This window comes from Ovis canadensis, chromosome 23, assembly GCF_042477335.2.
Source record: "Ovis canadensis isolate MfBH-ARS-UI-01 breed Bighorn chromosome 23, ARS-UI_OviCan_v2, whole genome shotgun sequence".
Lineage (NCBI taxonomy): Eukaryota > Metazoa > Chordata > Mammalia > Artiodactyla > Bovidae > Ovis > Ovis canadensis.
In genome coordinates, this window is record NC_091267.1 from 69,541,523 (window position 1) to 69,568,826 (window position 27,304).

Consider the following 27,304-nt stretch of genomic DNA (forward strand, 5'->3'; position numbering starts at 1 on the left):
ACCTTTAAATTCATTTAGGTTTCACAATTTCTCATCTTAAAGACAAGCAATGAAGTACAGTGCTGAAATGTGATCACAAAACCCAACTCAACTGCTATTCCAAAACCTCCAAAACAGTGGCCCACACTGTGCATTTTGCTTTGTTTTGGTTATTTCTAAGTTAACCGCCAAGATTAAAATTTCTTACACATTCTTCAAAGACACCAGACAGATTATATACTGCATGATACCATCTTTATAGTGTTAGAATTCAAGAGTGACAGGAGCCTGCAGGAGGATGGGGGTGGGGGGAGGATACTGAGGGATTGTGCAACGCTGGTATTCTGCCTGGGTATTGGTTAAACAGGTGTAATCATTTCGACAACTTATCAAACTATGCACCTAAATGGTTTGTGTACATTTTCTGCATGCCTGCTATACTTCAATAAAAATATTTATTTAAAAAAAATGTCTATATATTCTCTAGGGCCTGACGAAGCCCTAGTTATCTTTCTGCCACCTATATCACTCCCTAATATTATCTGCTTGGTCCGTATGAACTGTTGGGCCTGTATTACGGTAAAGTACCTTCAGTCCACAGCAATTTCACAATACATAATTAGTACTATTATGTAACGTATTATTGGGACAAACTACCACAGTCATTGTATCTCACCATCCTAACACACAGACATTCTTCTTTGCTGTTGCTGTGTTGGTTGCTCAGTCATGTCCAACTCTCTGCGACCCCATGGACTGCTGCCCACCAGGCTCCTCTGTCCATGGGGATTCTCCAGGCAAGAATACTGGAGTGGGTTGTCATTCCCTTCTCCAGGGGATCTTTCCAACCCAGGGATCGAACCTGGGTCTCCTGCATTGCAGGCAGATTCTTTACCGTCTGAGCCACTAGGATAGCTATTCTCAGACATTCTTCTTAGACAGTAGCTGCTGCTGCTGCTGCTGCTGCTGCTGCTGCTGCTGCTGAGCAGTAACACCTAACTACAAAGTAAAACCTGCTTGAAGAAAACTGAATATATGATAAACATATCTACAAAAGTTGTACACCCATGAATTCATGATAAAAATCACTCATTGCTGAGTTTTATGGGAAAGAAAACATACATCCTTTTAAACTTGGCGTTAATCAGTGATAACAACTGTTTATGATCACTTAAGTGTATCTGGGTATATTTAAGATGTAACAGTTTGGAAATACCAGTTACAAAAACAAGTTATCACAGTATATAATCCACATACATAATTCCATCCTCTGAACAGTGCGGTTGGGTTACATGTTATTATTCCCATTTTACAGGTAGGTAAATGAATATTAGAATGTGAGCTGAACTGTTCTCCATCAGAAAGTTTTACAGGCAGAGCTTATTCAAGGCAGCATTTACTGAAAAATATCAGGCTCCATGCAATACAGAGGTAAATTTGCATCACCCTTCTGCTTAGGCTGTAGCACTTTACAATCCAAACAGTGCATTCAACAATGGGACCTTAAACAAGATATCTTAAACAGATCTCTTTGTGACTCAACTTTCTTTTAGTTTATAAAATGGAAATAATACCAAAGATTATTTTGAGGATTGTAGGAGTCAACAAGCGCTTAAGTCCCTTATACAGACTAACTTAAATGTATTAAGAAGTGATGATTATTTTAATTGCTTAAAAAAATACTGGAGAAGGGTGCCAGTCAGTGGGTTAAAGAGTTTTTCCAATAAATGGTGTTGGCAAAGCTGGAGAGCCACACGGAAAAGAATGAAGTTGGACCCTTACTTTAAACCATATATAAAAATTACTTATAAATAGATCACACACCTAAAACTTAAGAGCTAAAACTAGAAAATTTTTTGATGAAAACATAGGGAGGAATATCCATGATACTGGATTTGGCAATGACTTCTGGGATACGACACCAAAAGCACAAACAACTAAAGAAAAACACCACCGATGAGCGGGACTTCAGCACAGTTTCCAACTCTGCTTGTGCATCAAAGGACACTATCGAAAACTGAAGAGGCAACCAGTGGGAGAGAATATCTGTACATGATGCACCTGAAAAAGGGTTAAGGTCTCCAATATACAATGAACTCCCACAAACCCACAACAACGACAAACAACAAATAACCCAGTTCAAAACGGGCAAAGGACTCCAACAGACATTTCTCCAATGAAGACAAATGGTTAATAAGCTTGTGAAAAGATGCTCAACATGATCAGTTATCAAGGAAATGCAAACCAAAACCACCAGAAACCACTTCACACCCATCTAAGATGGCTATTAAAATCTTTTTAAAAGTTGATACGTAGAGAAATTGGAACTCTTCTGCGGAGCTGGTAGAAATGCAAACTTGTGCAGCCACTGTGGAAAATACTTTGGTGGTTTCTCAAAAAGTTATACACAGAATTACATTATAATCCAGCAATTCTGCTCACAGGTATAACCCAAAAGAACTGAGAGCAGGGACTAACAGAGATCCCTGCACACTAATGTTCACCACAGTGTTATTTACAATAGCCAAAAGACGGAACCATCCAAATGTCCATCAACCATTCGTCAACAGATGAATAAACAGTACGCAGTACATACACACAACAGAAAAAGGAAGGAAAATAGGACAAATGCTATAACGCGGATGAACCTTGAGAGCATGCTAAAATAACCCATAAACAAAAAGACATATATAAATTTCTCGTTAAATGAGTCACAAGAATAGGCAAATTGATAGAGACAGAAAGTAGAAGAGAGGCTACCAGGGGCTGGGGGCACTGGAGAGAAGGTATGGGAATTTCTGTTTAATGGTGCACAGTTTCAGTCTGAGATGAGGAAAAAATTTGTAGGAGATGGGGGTAATGGTGGTACAACACGGTGGATGTACTTAATGCCACTGAACTGTACATTTTAAAAAAGCTAAAGTGGCACACTTATGTAACATATAACAATTAAAAAAACAAATGAAAAATATTATTGGAGAAACACGGAAATCCTTAAACAGAAGAGCAACAATTTGCATAGTAAAATTAATAAGATGGATAAAGCATGGAAATTGAGAATAAGGAATATGGCTTAAAATAGAAATGGAAAGGAAATTAAGAAATAGGTGCTTGAGAAAACTGTGTTCTTGGCCTAAAGTGGGATGATAGTAACTTTTCTCACGTCAAATAAATTATGTATAATTCTATCATTTCTCCTCCTGCTATGGTAAGAGAAAAAGAGAGCTTATCATAAAGGCACCAAAGTATAAACCCTCCCAATGACTAGAATTAGAAAACTGCACTAAAAATGAGATCTGTTGTTAAAATCACCTCTTCCTTTGGCCTAGGACTTAACAAATGTATAAGTATTTCCTCATATTAAGAATACTGTCACTATAAAACCAACAAAACTGGGAAGACACATTTTAAAATCTAATGCACTGCCCCTTTCCAATTCCATATGAGATCAGTCCCAAAATAACTCTTGTTTTCATCTCTATCTGCTTCCCTCCATCCCCTAAAATGAATCTAATCCTAATGCTACCATTTAGATATTCAACATTTATTGAATTATGTTCAAAAGGTTTGAAGCACTTTTTGCTCTGAGAGTCAAAACACCGCCTTACGTTTATGTAGTCTATTGTTGTTTAGTCGCTAATTCGTGCCCGACTCTTTGCTACTCCATGGGTAGCCTGCCAGGCTCCTCTGTCCATGGGATTGCTCCGGCAAGGACACTGGAGCGGGTGCCATTTCCTCCTCCAGGGGATCTTGGACAACAAAATCTGTTACGTAAACAGTGATACTTGTAGGAGATTTCTCCAAGTTATAGTGTAAATAACCACCACGATGGTCAAGGTGTCAAGTAGACACTTCTAATCCTTCTATTTGGGTTGGCACTGACATATGCAAAAGACACAAACTCGTTGAAACCTTGGTTCTGAATATCCACTTCCAACGCGGCACTCTCACACAGAAACACACCACACACCCAACGCGGAAGATCCACCGGCTCTGCAACCTGTGAATTATGTCGAGATTTACGAAAGCCAGATAACACCTTTCAAGTTCCCTCTCCTCTTAAATCACCAAGTCAAAAATGGAGTCTATTCGGTCAAAGCCAGATGTGTGGACACCTGTCTACCTTAACTGTATACATATATCTACTATAATTGCCCTGATCAGACGCAACTTCTTACACAACGCGGCCTAAGATTACCAACCAAACGACTAACAAAACCCTTAACAAAAGTAAAGTAAGTATCCTGACCCAACATCTTAATTTAAAATGCATTAGCTGAGCTGAGCCTCAGGTCTAAGCACAAGGCGGATTAGTTGCATAGCTGAAATCTTCCTTCATGTTTTCCAGACCTGCAGGTGGTGAAGACAAACCATTCGGTAAGTTAAATCTGGGGGTGGGGGTGGGGGAAGGGGGATTCCTAAGATACAAGTGACAGCTGGACCCCGGGAAAGAAAGGGACGGATGAAAGCCAGGGGCCGCCGCAGGAAGACGCCCGCAGACAAGAAGGAAAAGAGCCGGGCCGCCTGCGAGCGCAGAGTTCGTTCAAAGGAGCGGGCGGGGACCGCGGGCCGGGGGACGCGGCCGCCCAAGCCTTCGAGCCCGCCGAAGCCGCCCCCCGGGGCCCCAAGGAAGGGCTTCAGTCCCAGGGGCTGAGGCCTCACCGGGCAGCGGCCTGGGGCTGGTGCCGGGGCCGGACACTGCTGTGGACGGAAGGAGACGGCAAGGCGGAAGGGGCCGGGAGGAGAGAGAGCGGACGGCCGCGGCGCCCCCCACCCCCCGCCCCGGGCTCGGGCCCGGCCTCACCCCCGCATGGTGAACTTGACCACGGCGAGTCTGGAGCCCGCGCCGCTCAGCTCCGGCTGGAAATCTGGGTCACTCCCGACCGGCTTTACGCCCACCATTCTCGGAGAGCCTGGGCAGGGCGGCCGCGACGCCGCTGGCTTCAAACCTGAAGGAGGAGCGGTCCCGGGGGAGGAAGCGGCGGGAGGAGCGGGAAGGCCCAGGCCTGGACTGAGGAGGCGGCGGCCGCGGCGTCTTCTCCCCGCGGCGCTCTCTCAGTGCCGAGTCACGCCAGGGAGCGGAGCGGCCGAGGGGGCGGGGCCTGGGGGAGGGGAGAGGCGAGGGACAGGCCGGCCCGCGGCACCCGGCAGTCACCGCGCGGCACGGCCGCCTGCGCTTGCGCACGCTGGCGTTATTTCCGCTCCTTCCGTTTGGGCTCCCGCTGCCCAATCCTAAGGCGCGACTTGTGGCCCCACCCTCGACTGAGGACTCCCTCATTGGCTGGAGCGGCGCAGGCACGGACGACGAGCGGTCGCTTGCGCAGGCGCACCTTGCGCCTCAAGTTCTCGTCTTTCTTCGCGATGCCGAGACCTGGGTTTTTGTTTTTGTTGTTGGGTTTGTTTTTTTTTAATTCCACTGAAGAGTTTTCTAGAGTTTTCACCGAGGGGTGAGAAAGTGAGAAAATAGCCTTCCCTCCCCACCCCCCCGGGGTTGTTGACTGCTGCCTTAGGTCTTAAGTTCCCTCCGGAAATACTAAGAGTGTAGTTCTGTCTCACATTGGGGACAAACCGCAGCATTAGATAAAAAGACTTTGTGGCGACCCCATGGACTGCAGTGCGCCAGGCCTTCCTGTCCCTCACCGTCTCCGGCACGGACTTTAGGAACATGTGTTAACGCATTTTCGGTACACGGGCTTTCTCTGGGTAGTCATCCAGAAGGTATGATGCGCCTGAGAACATGGAACTTGGGCCTCAGTTGTTGTTCGGTTGCTAAGTCCTTTTCTGATTCTTTGCGACCCCGTGGACTATGTAGCCTACAAGGCTTGTCCTCTGCTGTCTCGGAGTTTGCGCAAATTCATGTCCACCGAGTCAGTGATGCTGTCTAACCATGTCGTCCTCTGCCACCCGCTTCTTTTGTTCTGTCTTTCCCAGCATTAGAGTCTTGACCAGTGAGTCAGCTCTTGGCATCAGGTGACCAGAGTTTTGGAACTTCAGCCTCAGCGTCAGCCCTTCCAATGAATATTTAGGGTTGATTTCCTGGACAGAGGAGAACCTGGTAGGCTACAGCCCATGGGGTCGCAAAGAGGCGGACACAACTGAGGGACTTTAACTCACTCCTTTAGGATGGGCTTCCCTGGTGGCTCAGATGGTAAAGAATCTACCTGCAATGTGGCAGACCCGGGTTCGATCCCTGGGTTGGGAAGATCCCCAGGAGAAGGAAGTGTGAACCCACTCCAGTATTCTTGCCTGGGAATCCCATGGACAGAGGAGCCTGGCAAGCTACAGTCCATGGGGTTGTAAAGAGTCCCACTCGACTGAGCGAGTAACATGGTTTGATCTGGATTAACTGGTTTGATCTCCTTGCAGTCCAGGGTTCTGTCCAGTCTTCTCCAGCTCACCACCCTACTTTAGGAACTCATAACCTGATGATAGACGCAGTTACAGTAACAAAGAAGCTTGCAAAGGAAACAGTGGAAAGGGGCAAGGTAAGTTTGCTACTAGATGTGGCGTCTTGAACCAAATCTCAGGTACTCCACCCTGAGAAAGCTTCGATGCAAATGCATAGTTGAGAATGCTGCTGCTGCTAATAATAATAATAATAGGTAAGAGTTAACAAATTATGTGACAGACAACATAGAAGCTCTTGGAGTGTGTTAGCTCATTTAATCCACACAACAACTTTAATTTTCCAAAGTTCACACAGCTTGTGTGAAGTCAAGACAGCATTCAACTTAAGTCAAACACCAGAGCTTGTGTGTACGGGCTAAGTTGATTCAGTCCTGGGCGACTCTTTGCGACCCCATGCACTAGCCAGCCAGGCTCCTCTGTCCATGGGATTCTCCAGGCAAGGATACTGGAGTGGGTTGCCATGCCCTCCTCCAGGGGATCTTCTCAACCCAGTGATTGAACCCACGTCTCCTGTGGCTCCTGCATTGTAGGTGGATTCTTTACTGTCAAGCCACCAAGGAAGCTCCTAATGCTAGTATGTTCTTTTAACTGTTAGGCTAGGTGACAAATAAGTGGTTTATCTTTGGTTGTAGCTGGGGTGATTAAATTGAAGAGGAAGGTGAAGGTCAGATGATGACTGGCTAAATAATTTGTATTTTGATGTGAAGGTAATGGAGTAGTCACTGCAGGACAATTTTGTGGTTACAAGTGTCTTTAGAAAAAGCCCAGAGGTTAAAAAAAAAAAAAAAAAAAGGAAGAAGGATGAAAGGCAGTGAAACCAGTTTAGGAGCTTACTGCAGGTAATCCAGGAACTGAGTTACAGGGGCAGCTGCAGTCAAATGATGTATTTGAGAAACAATTAGATAAAAACAACAGATTTGAGTGACCAATTGAACCAATTTGATAAAATGAAGGAGTCTAGGATATTGCAAGTATTTCAATCTGCTGGCACTTTAAAAAAATATTTATATAGTTGCCTCAGTTTTTAGTTACAGCACATGGGATCTTCATCACATCCTGCAGGATCTTGTATTGCAACACTTGGACTCTCTAGTTGTGGCTCGAAGGCTTAGTTGCTCCAGCATGTGGGATCATAGCTCCCCAACCAGGGATCAGACCCACATTCCCCGCATTGCAAGGTGAATTCTTAACCACTGGACCACCAGGGAGGTCCCTTCTGGTTCTCTGTTACTGAGTTAAGATGCCATTAGGCTATCCTGGCGAGGTATCCATGAGAGGAAGGAGACGGCTAAAGCTACAGAATTGAGAGTCATCAGTCTGGCATACAACTGAAGTCCAAGAAACGTGAAAAGAAGCCTGAGTGTGCTGCAGAAACAGAAAATAATTTTTCCTAATTGAACACAGAGCAGAGCCTTAGTAACTATATTCCTTTCTCGTGTGCTACCAGATCAGTGTGATGGCTTTGGACCCAAAGAGACAAAAGTTTCCATAATAATCCTTGACTACTTATTATTTTGTGGCCATGGACAAGCTGCTAACCTCTCTGAACTCCAGCTTTCTTGTCTGTAAGAACTGAAGAATACCTACTTTCTAGGACTGAGAAAGTTTAATAGTAGATGATGTACATAAAGAGCTAGGATATAAGGTGCTCAGTAAAAGGTTTTATAAACAGTAGTATGTTAGGGCTGCCGTATCAAAATGCCACAAACTAGGTGCCTTAACAGAAATTTATCTCACAGCTTTGAAATAAAGACTGGAAATGCACGATCAGAGTGTTGCCAGGTTTGGTTTCGCCTCAGGCCTTTCTCCTTGGTTTGTAGAGAATCCCTCCTCACTGTGTCCTCATGTGGCTCCTGCTTGTGCACCCATACACACATACATAAGCATGTGCACTGCTGGCGTCCCTTCCCCTTCTTATACGGACACCAGCTCTATTGGATTAGGGCCCACCTCATGACCTCATTTAACCTCAGTTACCTCCTTAAAAGTCCTATCTCCAAATATGGTCACATTGGGGATCAGCGCTTCAACCTGAGTTTGGAGGCACATAATTCAGTACATAACGGGAATTACCGTTATTCCCAAGGGTCACCCTGGTTTTGCCCAAGAAGCAAACACAAAGACTCTCAACTAAGGCAGTTTTGGTAAATATTAAGTGGCGGAGAGGATTTTTGAAAACAAGGCCTAAGAAGTCTACAGATTCCCAAGAGGCAAGATAAAAAGAGGGATTGTAAAGGTTAAATCCGATAAACACATTTTGTTGTTTGTTTTCCATCTGTTTCTCCGTGCCAACTCTCAACTGTTCTTTTCACTCTGCTCTTAGTTCCAGGAAGGTGACCCATAAGAACTGATCAATCGATTTCTTGTTGGAGATTAAAGGATAAAACAGAGGGAGGCCCAGTTGTTAGTTCTCACAGCTCCCGTCCAGCTTTGTTGCCGCAGGCCATAGCTCCTGGCCTGAGGCTCTTCATACCATTGTCCTTTTGGAGTTCCTATGACTGTGGTGTCCCCTGGTCCCTTCAGGGCTGGAAATTGGAATCACTGCCTGTTGGTAGAACTCCTAGCCACTGAGGCTGTCCTTGGAGAAACACTCTGTTGTAAGGGATCCTCACACAATCAGGAGATGCAGGCCAGGTGACGGTTGTCCCTATTCTGATGACAAGACTGCCTTTCAGAGCGGTATGTAACTCATTCCGTTACACAGTTATGCACTGCTTAGCCCTGTCAAGGTCACAGTCAACTTTATACAGAAACAGACTTTATATGTGTTCATGGAAACATTTAGCAGACACTGTTACAAAGTGATGCTCTAAAGGGTGACTTTTTCTCACCTATATTTTCTAAATTTCTTTAATAAGTATAGATAGTCTATGAATAATAATACAAATAATAAGAAAGAGCACAATGAGAAAAAAAATCCTACACAAGAATTCTACAGAAAAGTTCCAGGTTTCTTCCATGTCCGATTAGTAAGAACTAAGAAATAACATTCACAGTTAATTGGTCTTCTGGTGTCATTTAACTAATAATGCTTAATTTCATCGGAGAAGGCAGTGGCAACCCACTGCAGTACTCTTGCCTGGAGAATCCCATGGACGGAGGAGCCTGGTAGGCTGCAGTCCATGGGGTCACTAAGAGTGGGACACAACTGAGCGACTTCACTTTAACTTTTCACTTTCATGCTTTGGAGAAGGAAATGGCAACCCACTCCAGAGTTCTTGCCTGGAGAGTCCCCAGGACAGAGGAACCTGGTGGGCTGCTGTCTATGGGGTCGCAGAGTTGGTCACAACTGAAGCGACTTAGCAGCAGCAGCTTAATTTCATTAAGTAAAATAAGATTTTAGTGGATGGAATTTTTCCAAAAGATGATACTATTTTTCTAAATTTCTATATGCCACCCTGAAAACCTCATTTCCTAGAATTTTCATGAAAAAAAAAAAAACCTACAGACCCAAAAACCTCTGCAAGAATGACTTGTGATTATTCTGTTCTTTCCATTCCTGAGATTAGCATATTAAAAAATGTCAAATATGCTGCATATTATGCAGGAGACCCCGGTTTGATTCCTGGGTCGGGAAGATCCGCTGGAGAAGGGATAGGCTACCCACTCCAATATTCTTGGGCTTCCCTGGTGGCTAAGCTTGTAAAGAATCCACCTGCAGTGCGGGAGACCTGGGTTCGATCTCTGAGTTGGTAAGATCCCCTGGAGAAGGGAAAGGATACCCACTCCAGTATTCTGGCCCAGAGAATTCCATGGACTATATAGTCCATGGGGTCACAAAGAGTCGGACATGACTGGCACGACTGAGTGACTTTCCCCTCACAAACTAACCCTATGCCTTCCTTACATGGTAATGGGAGATGCCACTATTAGAGGCTATTCTTTCTGGGAGTCCCCACCTCAGAACTGCATCTGGCAGTGCCCGTGACCAGAGTCAGCCTTCTGCAGACAGCTGATCAGTCTACAGTTATGTTTTGTGATGTTACCTGTTAGTATCTGTGTGTGTGTGTGTGCGCTGATGATATGGTGATATTTGGAACTTTCTATTACACATTTTGTTTTCCCTGGTATTTTTCCTTTTTTTGGCCATGCCACATGGCTTGTGGGATCTTAGTTCCCCAACCAGGGATTGAACCCAGGTCCTGGCAGTGAAAGCACCTAGTCCTACCCCCTGGACCATCAGGGAATTCCCTCCCTGATAATTTCTAATTGCCTTGTATGCTCACACTATTTACCTTTATTGTAGTGTTGTTTTATTTTTTTTTAACTTTCCAGCATACTGAACATTCTACAATTAAACCTTCAGCACTGTCAGGGTAAGGGGCGCCAACCCTCCCTGCAATGGAAAATCTGAGTAAAACTTGACAGTCAGCCCTTCATATGCATAGTTCTGAATCTGTGGAATCAGACAATCAGTACAGATTTAGTGAAAGAACTTTGCATATAAGTGGGCCGTAGCAGTTCAAAACTATGTTGTTCCAGAGCCCATTGTATTTTGTCTCTCGCTTTTTTGGTTATCTCCTTCCTGGAGCCTTTTATCCTCATGTTAGTCTTGATTGATTGCCTTATATTACCTACTGCATGGCTGTCATCTGGGGTTTCCCTTCACTGATATTTGAGGAAGTACTGCAAGTCCCTAAGTCCACTGCTTTCCTTTTCTATGATGCTGCTCTTTTGGGTGTTTACTTGGGAGTAGAATTGTTGGATCATATGGTAATTCTTGGGCTTCCCAGGTGGCAAGGTGGTAAGAACCTGCCTGCCAATGCAGGGGATGCAAGAGATGCGGGTTCTATCCATAGATCGGAAGATGCCCTGAAGTAGGACATAGCAGCCCACTCCAGTATTCTTGCCTGGAGAATTCCATGAACAACAGCCTGGCGGACTACCGTCCGTGGAATCACAGAGAGTTGGACCTGAGCACTCAGCGTGGTAGTTCTAGGGTAAACTTTTTAAGGCATTACCAAGTGGCACCATGTTACATTCCCACCAGCAATGCTTACGAGTTCCAGTTTTTCCTCATCCTTCCCGGCACTTTTCCTTTTCCTTTTTTTGCGGGGGGTGGGGGGTGGGGCAGTGGACGGCCATCCTAATGACTATGAAGTGGTATCTCATTGTAGTTTTGATGTGCGTTTCCCTAAAGACTGAAAGCGTTGAGCATCTTTTCAAGGACTTTGTGGTCATTTGTCTGTTTTCTTTGGGGGAGAAATATCTATGTAGTTACTTTGCTCATTTTTGAATTGATTTTTGGGGGGATTGTAGGATATATGTATATATTGTGGCTATTAATCCCTATCATATATATGATTTGCAAATGTTTTCTCCCATCTTATAGGTTGTGTTTTCACTTTCTTGATAGTGTTCTTTGATGACAGCAGTCTTTAATTTTGATAAACTTTAATTTGCTTATTATTTCTTTGATAACCTGTGCTTTTGGTGGCATATACAAGAAATCTTTCCAAATCCTGCATGATAAAGATTCCTTATATTCTCATTAAGAATTTTATCATTTTAGCTCTTATGTTTAGTTCTTTGATCCACCATCCACCATTTTTGAGGTGATTTTCAATTTGATTCTAATCATTTCAAAGCATTCCAGTATAAAAGGTAGATAACAATTTTGCAGTTTAATGCATATTTGAATGTTTGTTGGGCAGGCATTATGCAATAACTGTACAATCTCTGATCTTCATTTATCTTTAAATGTAATCCTTTTGTGAAGCCAGTTTTCGAAAAGCAGGGGTAAGAAGTTAATGAAGAAGAACTTTTATTCTACAAAAAAAATTCCCATAAATTTCTCTGAGATATACTTCTTTAAATAACTAAATTTTTATCAGCAGAAATCCAGGGGTATAAAATTATTGATGAATCAGATAAACTATAAAAAATCCTCATCCAGTTCAGTTCAGTCGCTCAGTCGTGTCCGACTCTTTGCGACCCCATGAATCGCAGCATGCCAGGCCTCCCTGTCCATCACCAACTCCCGGAGTTCACTCAGACTCACTTCCATCGAGTCAGTGATGCCATCCAGCCATCTCATCCTCCGTCGTCCCCTTCTCCTCCTGCCCCCCATCCCTCCCAGCATCAGAGTCTTTTCCAATGAGTCAACTCTTCGCATGAGATGGCCACAGTACTGGAGTTTCAGCTTTAGCATCATTCCCTCCAAAGAAATCCCAGGGCTGATCTCCTTCAGAATGGACTGTTTGGATCTCCTTGCAGTCTAAGGGACTCTCAAGAGTCTTCTCCAACACCACAGTTCAAAAGCATCAATTCTTCGGTGCTCAGCCTTCTTCACAGTCCAACTCTCACATCCATACGTGATCACTGGAAAAACCATAGCCTTGACTAGATGGACCTTTGTTGGCAAAGTAATGTCTCTGCTTTTAAATGTGCTATCTAGGTTAGCTTATCAAAATCACACCTCAGTATTCTACATACTCTTGCCTAATAGTTCATTGTCAGCTTGTACCAGTAGAGAACTTAAAAAAACAAAGCTTATTGACTGGGTAACTTTTTAAAAAAATAATTTCGGGTGAGAAACTTTGCTTTATTTTTAAAATTTTGAGGACAAATTATGTAATTTATATAGTATAATGATTAACTGGAAAGGAAATCCTGCTTCATAATTTCTAAACCCTTTCTGGTTGGAAGCCATTGAATTTGAAAACAAAACATTTCCCGCAGTTGTCCCTAGGTGGTGCAATATCTTTTCAGTCTAAGGGGTGTGATCTCCCCTTAGACAGCAGATCCTTCTATTGACCAGATAGACAGCCTGTCCCACTGAATTCTTTAGTGTTGGAAATCAGGCGTTGTCTTGGAGGAGAGAGTTTCCCAGGATGTCGTTCAGTGATGTGTCACCGTCATAAATCTCCTCCTCTGTGAACATACTGGAGAAACTTGCTGACAATTCTGAGTCAGTTTTGGGTGTTTCCCAGAAATGCAAAGTAGTTTTTTCTTCTGGAAGTTATATCTGAGGTTCAGAAGTCATTAAGCTATCTAGAGTTGCTATTAAGAAAGCCAGATATTTGGACAAATATTTTCATCACCTCGGCCTCTGAAATAAAAAATCCACATTTTAATGTTTAGGAAGAGTATGCTGGGGGTTGGTAACTCGTTGGAACTGAAAAATTAAACAGAAGTACACATAACTATGTTTTGACTTAGTTACTTAGAAAGAGAGTTATTTTTCCTGTGGTAGTGTAGTAGGTATTGTCCGGCTAGAATATACAAATAAAGAAGAAACTAAGGTTTTCACTGTATTCAAAGCCTTTTCTCTGGCATGTCCACAAACACACACAAACATACGCATCCTCATCAGTTAGTCCGTTCTTGAGCAGCAATACCTGCATACTGTGAGTACATCTGAGAACCAAGCGCTGAAGACATTCAATAAAAACAAAACGTATGTTAGCGGCTTTCATACAATATGGAAGTGGTTATTTAAGGTTAAAAACAACATTTCTCACCAAAGTTCAGAATATTAGAATCAGAAGGAAGGAGGAGGATCAATGCTAGGCATCGTATAGTTTCACCTGTAAATATTCCGTCCTGCACATCTAGAAGACAAGGCTTCCTTTAAAACTTACAACCAGAGCACCAGTGTCACACCTAGAGCTCTAACAGCTCTTCCTTACTGTCATCAGATACCCACCCAGGGGTAAAATGTCCCATTTTTCTCCTAGTTTAGAACTTATCTGAATTACTATCAAAATCAGATAGATACACTGCATTGCTCGGTGTGTCTGTTTCTTATCTCCTATTGCAACTTTATTTAGGGATTTCAGTGGTTACAACGTTGTGCTTCCAACCCCAGAGGGTTTGATCTCTGGTCAGGGAACTAAGATCCCACATGTCTCGTGGTGCAGCCAAGGAAATAAAACAGCACAAAACTTTATTGAATCTTTACTTCTTTTTTCCAACTTTTTTTTTTTATCAGAAAATACTCAAGTGAAGAGAAAAGTTGTAGAAGCAGGAGGAAGAGGGAAGGGAAGTAGGTACAGTGAGAAGAGGGGTACCGCTTCCTGCTAGTCACTGATCGGAGGACTCCCCAAGAAGAGTGTGCTCTTGACTAACTTCAGCTTGCTCAAGCATTCACCAGGAGCTGCCCCAGGGATAGGTGAGCTCGGGTGGAAAGCTGAAGAGACCCTGGAGAAGCTAATAGCACAAGCAGTGAGCAAACCATTCTCCATGGGGCTGGGAAGTGGATTTTTCTGGAAAACGAATCTGGCACTATTTGTAGCACACAGATCCTCTTAATCACACAGGTTTGAGGAGCAACCCTTCCTGCGCTCTGATGGGCCCCTAATACTGAAGGGAAACAGAAGTGGGAGGCTGGCAGGACGAGCCTCAGCCCCTGTTGCTGCAGCTGGTGACAGAGCTCCACGTGGCATTAACTGCTTTCCCCCTCAGATCCTGGTTTCCCCTTGGAGCTCAATGAGGGGCCCTGAAATCCTTACTTGAAAGGAGCCTGAGCACCCCCAAATGTCATCACCTTCCCTCCTTCCAATTTAGAAGGCATGAGTCGGGGGCACATAGAGAGGTTTCTGGAAAAAGACATCCAGTTACTTGGAAAGAAGTGGCTAGATTCAGTGGAAGTCATGAGATGGGGGGGGGGGAAGAAGTCTCCCCAGTTGACTTTCGTGTCATGTGAGAAAGTGCAAAGGGAAACTCTTGAAGGGTTTTACAATCACACAAAACCACGCGAAGAACACTTAACCCACTAAGCTGCGACAGGATGATGAGTGAGTTCTCTAAGTTCCCAAGTGAAGACCCAAACATGACGCGACTTTCAGGGCAATGGGTCCATTAAGGAAAGGACAGAATTGGCAAAGTGCTAGGCACTGTGGGGAACACCAAACCACAGATTTACAACTGGATGAGGAAGAAGAGAACAGCATGCGTGAAACAGTTCAAAAATGATAGTAGGAATGGGGACAATGCTAGACCGCTGGGCAGCGCTTGACCCTCTCTCTCTCTCTTCTGAAAATCATTAATTTGGAGGAACAAATCTTTTTGCTTTTTGGAGAACCTGGAACTTAGGAAGTCCAGGAAGTATTGGTGTGCTATAAGGGAATAGCTACTAAATTCTAAAGACAGAATGATGCTGGAGTTTTTTGTTTTGATATCTATAAGCAGTAAAATGTAGCATGTTGAAGTTCCTGACCCTTACCCCGTGGATTCCATGTATAATTCCAGTGACAACTGTGTATTTTTGGTTAAAACATCAACAACAATGACAACTTCCTTGTTTGATTATCTTTCTTTCCCATCCAGGTCACATGATGTGTTGCTGCTACATTAATGTTTGTGGCTGAAACACCCTACAGTGACTGCCTCATGACTCACGCTCTGTATAATCTTCTCTCTTTGGGTGCAGATGAGACCTGTGGCTTGCTTCTAAACAAACAGAATATGGCAAAGGTGATGGACTGTGACTTCCCTGGTATAGATAGGTTATACGTAGGTTACTATCTATATCATCTGTATCTACAGGTATGTGACCCCATCCTTCTTGTGCTCAGTAGAGAGATGCTCTTTACTGACTTTGAAGAGGTAGGTTGCCATGCTGGGAGACAGTCTAGGCAGCAGGGAACTGTCTGTAGGACCTGAGGAACGGGATTCTTAGCCATATGAGTGCTGAACTCAATCGCTCAGTTGTGTCTGACTTTGCAATCCCATGGACCACAACCTGCCAGGCTCTTCTGTCCATGGAGTTCTCCAGGCAAGAATACTGGAGTGGGTTTCCATTTCCTCCTCCAGGGGAGCTTCTCGACCCAGGGCTCAAATCCACATCTCCTGAGTCTCCTGCATTGGCAGGTGGATTCTTTACCACTGTGCCACCTGGGAAGCTCTAGCCACAGGGAAATGAATGAGCCTGAGTGGGCTTGGAATCAGATTCTTTCCTAGTCAAGCCTTCAGATGAGAATGCAGTCTGCCTGACACCTTAATAGCAGTCCTGTGAGATCATGAGCAGAGGATCCAGCTCATCTGTGCCTAAACACCATTCCCATGGAAACTGTGAGGCAATAAATGCATGTCATTTTAAGCCACTGAATCTATGGTAATTTTTAATACAAAAATACAAATTCCATAGTGTATTGGTCAAAAAGTTTCCATGATGGACTTCCCTGGTGGTCTAGCAGGTAAGACTCCGTACTCCCACTGCAGAGGGCATGGGTTCGATCCCTGGTCAGGGAACTAGGTCCCACACGCCACAACTAAAAGATCCTGCATACTGCAAGGGAGATTAAGCATCTCCTGTGCCACAGCGAAGGTCCAGTGCAGTTAAGTACATAAAAATATTTAAAAATTCAGTGGCTTTTTCTTGCCTTTAGAATAAAGTCCAGGGAATTCCTTGGTGGTCCAATGGTTAAGACTCCAGTCTTCCATTGCAGGAAGTCTGGGTTTGATCCCTGGTCAAGGAACTAAAATCCCACAAGCTCTGCAGTGTGGTGAAAAAACAATAGAATAAAGTCCAAAAAGCTTCTCAGGACAGTCAAGGCTTCCTGTTACCTGAATTTACTTGACTTTTCCCCAAGTTATTTTTCTATTACTGGGTCTAGGCCCACTCTCATAAAGACTACATCAAGCTAAGAGAGAGCTCTTTCAACAAAGAGAGAGTCTTTCAACAGAGACTGAAGGAGTCCCTCGTGGGGCAGAAGTAACTTGAGTCCTTGTATCATAGTTTCTCATTACATATGTCTACTTGATGGCCTCTGAATTAAACCTCCTCTTTGTTATATATATAGTCATGTCTTACATTTCAGTACCAGCAACAAAGTTGTTTTCCTTTCCAAGTTTTTCTTAGTCTAAATCCTGCCCATTTTTGTAGATCTCCATAAAATCAAATGTAATTATCCAGCATCGCTCCAACCCAGAAGTAATTCATCTCTTTCTCCATTATTTGTTATGGTGTTTATTTCTCACATTCCACTATATCACAGCCATATATCTTGATGGACGTGTGTCATTCAATTTAGTTGCCCATCATCCAAACACTTTTTAGGGAATTCTCTATTTTCTGAGTCTTGGTGGGAAGCAGAGACTGCCTTCTATAGTAATTAAATCTGCCAAATTCTTGCTTCCTCACTTTGCTTTTCAGTTAAGTTTCAATAACTATATATTGCAGCAAAAATTTATTATTTAAGTCTTTCAAGATTTTTATGGAGAAAGCAATGGCAACCCATTCCAGTACTCTTGCCTGGAAAATCCCATGGACGGAGGAGCCTGGTAGGCTGCAGTCCATGGGGTCATGAAGAGTCGGACACGACTGAGCAGCTTCATTTTCACTTTTCACTTTCATGCATTGACGAAGGAAATGGTAACCCACTCCAGTGTTCTTGCCTGGAGAATCCCAGGGATAGGGGAGCCTGGTGGGCTGCTGTCTGTGGGGTCACACAGAGTTGGACACAACTGAAGTGATTTAGCAGTAGCAGCAAGATTTTTATATAATTCCTCCAGGGTTATGGTTAGGATTCAGTTCAGTTCAGTTCAGTTGCTCAGTTGTACCCCACTCTTTGCAACCCCACGGATTGCAGCACAGCAGGCCTCCCTGTCCATCATCAACTCCCAGAGTTTACCAAAACTCATGTCCATTGAGTCAGTGATGCCATCCAAACATCTCATCCTCTGTTGTCCCCTTCTCCTCCTGCCTTCAGTCTTTCCCAGCATCAGGGTCTTTTCAAGTGAGTCAGCTCTTCACATCAGATGGCTAAAATATTGGAGTTTCAGCTTCAACATCAGTTCTTCCAATGAACACTCAGGACTGATCTCCTTTAGGATGGACTGGTTGGATCTCCTTGCAATCTAAAGGACTCTCAACACCGTTCAAAAGCATCAGTTCTTCAGCACTCAGCTTTCTTCACAGTCCAACTCTCATATCCATACATGCCCACTGGAAAAACCATAGCCTTCAGTAGGTGGACCTTTGTTGGCAAAGTAATGTCTCTGCTTTTTAATATGCTATCTAGGTTGGTCATAGCTTTTCTTTCAAGGAGCAAGCGTCTTTTAATTTCATGGCTGCAATCACCAGTGATTTTGGAGCCCCAAAATATAAAGTCTGCCACTGTTTCCACTGTTTCCCCATCTATTTTCTATGAAGTAATAGGTCCAGATGGCATGATCTTAGTTTTCTGAATGTTGAGCTTTAAGCCAATTTTTTCACTCCTCTTTCACTTTCATCAAGAGGCTTTTAGTTCCTCTTCACTTTCTGCCATAAGGGTGGTGTCATCTGCATATCTGAGGTTATTGATATATCTCCTGGCAATCTTGATTCCAGCTTCTGTTTCTTTCAGCCCAGTGTTTCTCAGGATATACTCTGCATATAAGTTAAATAAGCAGGGTCACAATATACAGCCTTGACGTACTTCTTTTTCTATTTGGAACCAGTCTGTTCCATGTCCAGTTCTAACTGTTGCTTCCTGACCTGCGTATAGATTTCTCAAGAGGCAGGTCAGATGGTCTGATATTCCCATCTCTTGAAGAATATTCCACAGTTTGTTGTGGTCCACACAGTCAGAGGCTTTGGCATAGTCAATAAAGCAGAAATAGATGTTTTTCCTGAACTGTCTTGCTTTTTCGATGATCCAGTGGATGTCGGCAGTTTGATCTCTGGTTCCTCTGCCTTTTCTAAAACCAAGTTGAACATCTGGAAGTTCATGGTTCACATATTGTTGAAGCCTGGCTTGGAGAATTTTGAGCATTGCTTTACTAGCGTGTGAGATGAGTGCAACTGTGCATTAGTTTGAGCATTCTTTGGCATTGCCTTTCTTTGGGATTGGAATGAAAACTGACCTTTTCCAGTCCTGTGGAAAATGGTTAGCATTAGGGTATAATATTGGGGGTTTCCCAGTTGGCTCAGTGGTTAAGAATTCACCTGCCAAAGCAAGAGACTCAGGTTTGATCCCTGGGTTGGGAAGATCCGCTGCAGGAGGAGATGGAAACCCACTCCAGTATTCTTGCCTGGAAAATTCCATGAACAAAGGACCCTGGTGGGTTACAGTCCGTGGGATCACAAAGAGTTAGACAAGACTGAGGTCAGCACATATACTTATATAATATTGAAAGTATTAGAATGCTGAAGGCAAAAAAAATCTTAATTTACAGCAAGATTATATGTGTAACATATATATGTGTGTGTATAAAATTGTGAATTTTTCTGAACTCAATATCTGAACATTTATTTTAGTCCTGTGGTTTAGGAGATTACACACATATACAGATATTGGCAATAAATTTTGTAAACTGGTTGGAGAGGGGCCAGAAAATTAAAAGTTGGAAAGTTTCTCATTAATGTTCCAGTTAACCTTTGTATTAATATTTCAAGTAATGTTAATATTACTTGAAACACAGTAAGTGTACAATTAATGTTTGTTGAATAAAAGGGTCAACTTTGTCTGGGAAAGATAACAAATTTTCTTTACAAAGCAAAGAAGCTTTCACGCAGCCTAACATTATCCTTTGGTAACAGTCTGTCCTTCTTTTATTTCTAAAAAGTCCTTACAGAGTGTAAAGGGGATTATGGACTTAACGGCTTAAATGTATTCATCGTCACAACAGAGAGTAAGTGTATTTAACCCAGCTGGCCAAGGAATTAATTTCTTCTGTTTAACATCATTTTTCTGCTCTTCCTTCTTCTCTGATGTGATTGCCAGGCTGTTAGTCAAAAGTAGAAAAAAATCATAGAAGTCCCGTTTGCAGTATAAGACAATTTCAGAATTATTGATTTCCAAGTGTTCTATTGACTCTCTAGGTCAGCATTATGATTTAGTTTTTCTCATTATGGTAGAAACAGACCTGGTCTCTACAAATCAACAGAAGCAGCATCTCAGAAACCACACCTGAGACCCAAAGGACGCTAAATGGCTTAGTGAAGGAAACCGGGGTATGCCATTTAGGAGGCTGATGGATCTGTAACATGTCTGTGGGAAGAGAGTGTCCAAGATGGGAGGAGGAGAGCGAGAAGTTTGCCACAGCAGCTGTAAACAAAAAGAACAAAGAGTCTCCCTCATTACTCAGTTCCAAAAAGCATTAAGTTGCAACTCACTGCAGCTGCCCACAGTGTGCACTGAGGGGAATTCAGGATGAAGAATAGGATGAAGTATTCTTGTTTTGAATATATGGCCCCAAAGCAGTTAAATGCATATTTAAGAAAGAAATTCAGTAATGCCAGATTCTTGCATAGAAAAGCACTAAAATAATTTTTGAGATTCTCTGTTTGTGTTTGTCATTAGCAGTAATCTTTTTACCAAGATATATGTTTAACTGCAAGTATTTCCGAGGCAAAAAATTCATATAGGCATCCCTACTTCTTTGCAGCAGTCCCCTCAGAGTTACTTACATGCTGTTTCCTGGACTATAGTTCCCAGTAAGGTCCATGAATAAAACTCAGCTCACAGCTTCTACATTGTTTTCCTTCCGGTCAACAGTTTTGGTGACCACGGAGTGTCCCACAGCTGACTGCTCTCCTTTGCCTAAACTCGGCAAGGATCCAAACACTTGCTACCAGCCAGGCCCCTTGTCCCTGTCCATCTCCTAAATGAGCCCAGATGATACGATAAGTTTCTCCTAGTCTGGAGAAGTCTACGGTAAGTCTACGGTAAGTCTTCCTAGTCTGGAAATTTCTGTCTTGGATGATTGATCCTGATTTTTATTATGTGGTGTATAGACTCCACACTAGTAGAGTTTCCCTGAACTTAAGGTAATTCAGGAAGGAAGTACCTTGAATTCTAAGTTGAAAGATGCTGGGAAGACTTTGCTCAGTTGAAAGACACTGGAGAGGTTTGGACTGGGTGATTAGGTAGGAGACGGTCCTGTTCTTTTCCCTGAATGGGTTGCTTTCATAGAGTTTGTTGGAATAAAAGTGAACATACCATAGGTGAGCTTTCAGTTCTGAAGATAGGGGCAGAATTCCTCCTGGCCGGTTTACAGCTCTCTCAGGCAACCAGAAGCTTGCAGGAGTGGTGGAGGCGAGTCTGCCCATAGTACAGCAGCCCCTTGTGACACTCATTTATTAAAGAAACTTGCTGGTCTGGGACTTCCCTAGTGGTTCAGTGGTTCAGGACCTGCCTGCCAGTGCAGGGGACATGGGTTCAATCCCTGATCCAGGAAGATTCCACATGCTAAGCCCGAGCACCACAACCCTGGGGCCTGGAGTCCATGCTCTGAGACAAGAGGAGCCACTGCAGTGAGTAGCCCCCGCTTGCCGCAACTAGAGAAAAGCCGGTGTAGCACAGCCAAGAAAAAATTTTAAAAATTTAAAAAAGAATATTTTTAAAGGGGAGGGAGAAGAGACCTTTTTAAATTCAAACTTGCTAGAAAGGCTCCCTCACCTACAGTTTGATTCACAGCCTCCTTCACATTCTGTCAAAGATGAATTGTTCAGTCACTGTCTTGTCTGACTCTTGTGAATACAAATCTCAAAAGTCTTTTCTGCAAATAGTAAAAATCCTTAGCCATTTGAGTGGATAAACTTAACTTATTCCACTTTTTTTTTATAAACTAGTAAGTTTTATATTGTAATACGTGTTTCTTGACTGAGTTTTAAAATGAAGCTGTGAGATGTCTGGTTGTATCTGTCTGTATGTGTGTACATTATAGATATGTGTCTCTACCTCCAGATGGTATTATCAAAATCAATTTGTTAAAGAGCTCTATTTAATTCACTTAAAAGTAAGTCTTCATAAATTAAATATTTATGAATTTTACAGTAACTAGCCCAAATGAATTTCAAGTTTACATGATCTGGGAGATATTCAATATTAAATTAATATACAGTATTAAAGTTTAAGTTTATTTGTTTAATTAATACAGACATGTCTTACCTTTATTGAACCTAGGTTTACTAAAAAGTTATCAAATATTATCTCTTATGAAATTTATTAGCAAGAAGAATAGCTTGGGATGATGGCTAACTTGGTCTAATGTTTCATGAAGGATTTCATGCATAATCTAAACATAATTGTTGGGAACGAGTAAATAAATGAGGTAAGAGCTTTTAGGGGAACTCTTCCTGTTTTATGGTGGTGTGCACAGGGAATGTTGCCTGCCGTTCTAGTAAGTAATGTTGCCTGCCATTGCAGTTAACAAGGGTCAAATCAGCCGCTGTAACCCCTCATATCCCCCTGCCCAAATGGTGCACCTTGAGGGGAACTCAGGATAGAGGAAAACAGGAAGCATTATTTGCTTTGGATACTGGCCCTCAGTAGTTAAGATGCGTATCTGGGGGATAATTTCAGTGAGTCCAGTTTCCCACAACTTCCTATAGATAGACAAGACTAGAACCATGAACTCCAGGTGCCTGTCTGTGTGATTAGCAGTCATTTTGGGATGTTTGACTACCATTCTTTTTCCCCACCAAGCAAACTCTCTTATATATCCTGGCTCCTCCCTTACTTCTTTGGAGCAGTTTCTCAGCTATTGGAGAGGTTTTCCCCTGGGTTATAGTCTTCAATAAGGTCCCCAAATAAAATTTAACTGGAAACTTTTAGATTGCTTTTTTTTCAGTCAACTGTATGTCTGCTTAAAAATGGTAACTGAGCAACTTGAAACTTTATAGTTTTGCTAAGTTAAGTTAAATGATAGAAATTTATTGAATATATAGATGATTGTCAAGTAAAAAAGATACTGAAATATTAATTACTGAACATAGGCTTCCTTTTACAGAGAAACTACAGATATTCAGGACTATTATGGGGATGCATTCATAAATTTTCTATAAAACATTTTTAGAAATCACAAATAGTATTTGTAAGTTTGCTGATTTATAGAGTGCTAATTGACTTTTCATGCATTAGCAAGGAAATGGCAACCCATTGGAGAAGGAAATGGCAACCCACTCCAGTATTCTTGCCTGGAGAATCCCAGGGATGGGGGAGCCTGGTGGGCTGCCGTCTATGGGGTCGCACAGAGTCGGACATGACTGAAGCGACTTAGCAGCAGCAGCAGCAGCAGCAGCAGCAATGTGAAAAGAATTCATAACTGCTTACTTCTTAATTTTCACTACAAAGGAAGGTTTTTAAAGCTTAAGAACTCTATTATGTGTAATCAATTTAATTAAATAAGGAAAACATCTTCAGAGGAAAGGAAAAATATAAAGAATGGAAATGCATTTCATTAAAGGAAAAGAAAGTGATTTTTGTCTTAAATCTGATTATTTCTAAATGGGGAGGAAAGGGACAGACAAATAAGGATATAAAAGATTTGTGAGAAAAAAAGGAATATAAAGGAATTCTATGTGGGGTCAGGATTATCCAAGAGTAGAATAAATTTAATTATGAAAATAAATTTTCATATTAAAGATAAGGTGGTGCAAAACTAGAAATTTATTTTCTTTCTTTGCTAAGAGAAAATTTTTTTGACATATTGATCTGCTTTTTGATAACAGAAAAAATTTTCTTTCCTTTTAAGTGGTCTGTTAACTTTCTGTAAGGGCTTCCCTGGTGGCTCAGTGATAAAGAATCTGCCTGCCAATGCAGGAGACATGGGTTCGATCCCTGGGTTGGGACAATACCCTGGAAAAGGAAATGGCAACCCACTCTAGTATTCTTGCCTGGGGAGTCCCATGGACAGAGGAGCCTGGTGGGCTACAGTTCACTGGGTCGCAAGAGTCAGGCACAACTGAGCGTGGGCACACAGACACGTAACTTTCTGTATTTTGCCTTTAAAATCTTCTATTGTCACTCTGGTTAACTGAGTAAGTATTGTTTCACAGTGATCTATGATTCCACCCGACCAAGTGTTTTAAAACCTTTTTGATATCTTTGACAAGCTTCCCCAATCAAGTTCTAAATGTAATTTTTTAAAAATATACACTTTCATCCATCTATTTACTGGGCTGTGCCAGGTCCCAGCTGCACGAGAAATGGAATATTTCCTGCCACATCTGTAAACAAGGATGTCACCGTTATCAGCGACTGCAGCCCTCCACTGTGAGCTGGTGAGCCCTCAGAGAACTCAGCAAGGAGAAGAACACCTGTGATCTAGCAGCCATCAACTACAGCCACTCCCTATGGTGAGCCTTGAGGAAAGGAAGCCCAGAATGGGAAAAATGCAGGATCCTGGCCCCAGAGACCCAAGAAATGATTTCAAAGAAATGATTTCAGTAAGCCTAGACTTTTGCATCTTTCCATACACAGAAAAGTGCTGAATTGCTTGACTTGAGATAGATGGTTTTCTTTAATTAACAATCATCTTTCAAAAAAAATTTATTTACTTATTTATTTTTGGTTGTGCTGGGTCTTTGTTGCTTGGGGCATGCTTTGTCTAGCTGCGGTGAGCAGGGGCTTCTCTTCGCTGTGGAGCGCGGGCTTCTCACTACAGAGCTGGGCTCTAGGGTGTGTGGGCTTCAGAGGCTGCAGCACGCAGGCTCAACAGAGGAAGAACTTCTCGATGTTCAGACTCCCTGCCCTTTGTTGCAAAGCCTCTGTGTAACCCGGTCCTCTCTTCACCTCCTCAGAGCAGTGCTCTCAGGGCTACTTGAGATTCTGCCTCCCAGACTTCAGTTCTAAAAATTTCCACGGAATAAAACTGAACTCTCAACTTTCAGGTTGCGTGTACATTTTCAGTCGGCACTCAGGATCTTCAGTTGCGGCATGAGAACTCCTAGTTGCGGCATATGGAATCCAGTTCCCCGACCAGGGATTGAACTCGGGCCTCCAGCCACTGGACCACTAGGGAAGTGCCCTAAATGAATTTCTTTTGATCTCTAGCAAACTTTGGGATGCTTCAGAGGGCTTCTGAAACATCTCAAAGAGAGATACTAAACTAATGAGGCTTATGTAGTGTGTTAAACTACATGGGAAACATTGTCACTGATGATAAAGCTTCTTAGGTTTTATCATGTGGGTATATGTTACTAATACAAAATTACTAAAATTTGGATATATCCTAGTATATTATCAATCATAAATCTAATTCTTGTCTTAATATACTATGTGTCACAGACATAATCAAATTCCCTTGTCAGTTGTAATTAGATCTTTAACCATCCCGTTTTCAGTCTTTTGTCGGTTATATAGACAGTTATTAGTTTGCTCTGATGCTTTTACAAAACTGAGGATCTTCAGAAAGATTCATAGAAAGGACTTTTTGACAATATAGGCTTCTGGTAACTTTCTCTTTTTTTTGGCTGTGCTGAGTCCTCATTGCTGCGCGGGCTTTCCTCTGGCTGCGGCGCGTGGGGGCTGCTCTTCATGGGGGCACGGGCTTCGCACTGCGGCGGCTTCTCTTGGGAAGAACAGGCTGTCGCGCATGTGGGCTTCAGTAGTCGCAGCTCCCAGGCACCAGAGCACAGACTCAGTATTGTGGCGCACAGGCTTCATTGCTCCGCGGCGTGGACCAGATCTGGGATCACACCCATGTTTCCTGCGTTGGCAGATGGATTCTTCACCACTGAGCCAGCCACCAGGGAAGCCTGGTTTCTGGTAACTTTGAGATCATACTACTGAACTGAGTAAGAAATACCAAAACTCAAATGGAAAACCCCATGGCTTTGTAAAACTACTAACAAAACAATCTAAATCAACAAGAATTAATTGCATGGGGCTGGATGACCTGATAAATAAAATTTATAATTTTATGACTTTTTCTCTTAAATATTCATGGCTTTGACTATTTGTTTTCCAAAGAAGAGTAAACCTTTCCTTTAATGGTAACTACAACAAGCAGCAAGTTGTTAAAGTGTACCTTTGGAGATGAAGATAAGACATTTACTTTTTTCCCCTCTACTGAATCTCTCCAGAGTTTGCCTTCTACAGCAGGCTTCCCTCTGGACTCGTTGGCTTATCGTGATCCTGGTTACAACTAGTTACACTAACAGAATTGTGAATTTTTCTCTTTGTTGTTTTCAGGCTGTTTATGTTTTATGTCTCTTGATGCTATACTGTGCCTTTATTAATGCTATTAGCTACATTACTTATGGGCTTCCCAGACGCCGCTAGTGGTGAAGAGTCTACCCCCTGATGTAAGAGAGGCAGGTGTGATCTCTGGATTGGGAAGACCCCCTGGAAGAGAGCATAGCAGCCCACTTCAGTATTGTTGCCTGGAGAATCCCATGAACAGAGGAGCCTGGTGGGCTACAGTGCATAGCATTGCAAAGAGCTGGACACGAGTGAAGTGACTTAGCACAGCATATCCATGCTAAATATGCCTTTTATAAGAATATTGTTCTTTATATTACTTGATGTATAACAAAACTAATGATGGATAATTGTCTTGAGGCAATTGATCACATATATAGCTCTATACAAAATTACTTAAAATAGTACAATTCTAGATATAGGAAAAAGCAACAGGAGAGAAGCAATTCCTGGATCATAATAGACTAGTAAACACATAATCCAGAGAAGTTTAGGTTATTAACAGGACCTAATTCAGATATAGGGCTTCCCAGATGGATCGGTGGTAAAGGAACCCCCTGCAATGCAGGAGACCTGGGTTCAATTCTGGAGTCGGGAAGATCCCTTGGAGAAGGAAATGGAAACCCACTCCTTAATTCTTGCCTGGGAAATCCCATGGACAGAGGGGCTGGGTGTAGTCCATGGGGTCGCTAGCAATTAACAACAAACCAGATACAGCATTTGAATGGCCTTTCAACAAAATCCTTGCCTGACCCAGGAATGAGCATTCCTAGCACTGTGGGACAAACTGATCATAAAATCCCTCCCCAAATGGTCAAATTTATGACCCAAAGGAGAGAAGATGTAAACAGAAAGAAGAGACTTGCTCATCCTCCAGTTATACTAAGGGTTAGGTTGCAACCCACTGCCCTGACGGGAATTCAGGGTGGAGAAAAATAGAGGGGGAATTATGTGTTTTGGCTCCTAAATAATAAATCTACATAGCCAAGAAAGAATTTCAGTGCCAGATAATTTTTACATCTTCCCACACAGAGAAAGGGCTTTCCTGGTGGCTCAGGTGGTAA

General features: G+C 42.7%; 1 protein-coding gene and 1 long non-coding RNA gene across 21 annotated transcripts in view; one reads left to right on the forward strand and one right to left on the reverse strand.

Moving 5' to 3' along the window:
• The window catches only part of TXNL1 (thioredoxin like 1), a 35,102-nt gene extending 29,161 nt beyond the window's left edge, over positions 1-5,941 (reverse strand). Inside the window, exon 1 of one of the 2 annotated variants that reach the window (XM_069568603.1) lies at positions 4,784-5,941. In XM_069568603.1, coding sequence (XP_069424704.1) covers positions 4,784-4,881 — 98 coding nt within the window. In that variant the 5' untranslated portion in view covers positions 4,882-5,941. The remainder of the gene's footprint in view (positions 1-4,783) is intronic. The other variant, XM_069568604.1, reaches the window with a different exon arrangement.
• LOC138428195 (uncharacterized) lies at positions 4,702-25,977 on the forward strand. Of its 19 annotated transcripts, XR_011252331.1 has the most exons (9): positions 4,702-5,697; positions 6,346-6,464; positions 14,321-14,500; positions 15,658-15,804; positions 19,879-19,944; positions 20,811-20,969; positions 22,267-22,368; positions 24,227-24,484; positions 24,929-25,977. It is a non-coding gene; the product is annotated as an uncharacterized lncRNA (long non-coding RNA). The 19 variants fall into 19 exon arrangements; XR_011252324.1 differs by lacking the exon at positions 22,267-22,368 and having other exon boundaries at positions 20,811-20,980; XR_011252326.1 differs by lacking the exon at positions 22,267-22,368.
• Positions 25,978-27,304: the final 1,327 nt, after the last annotated feature.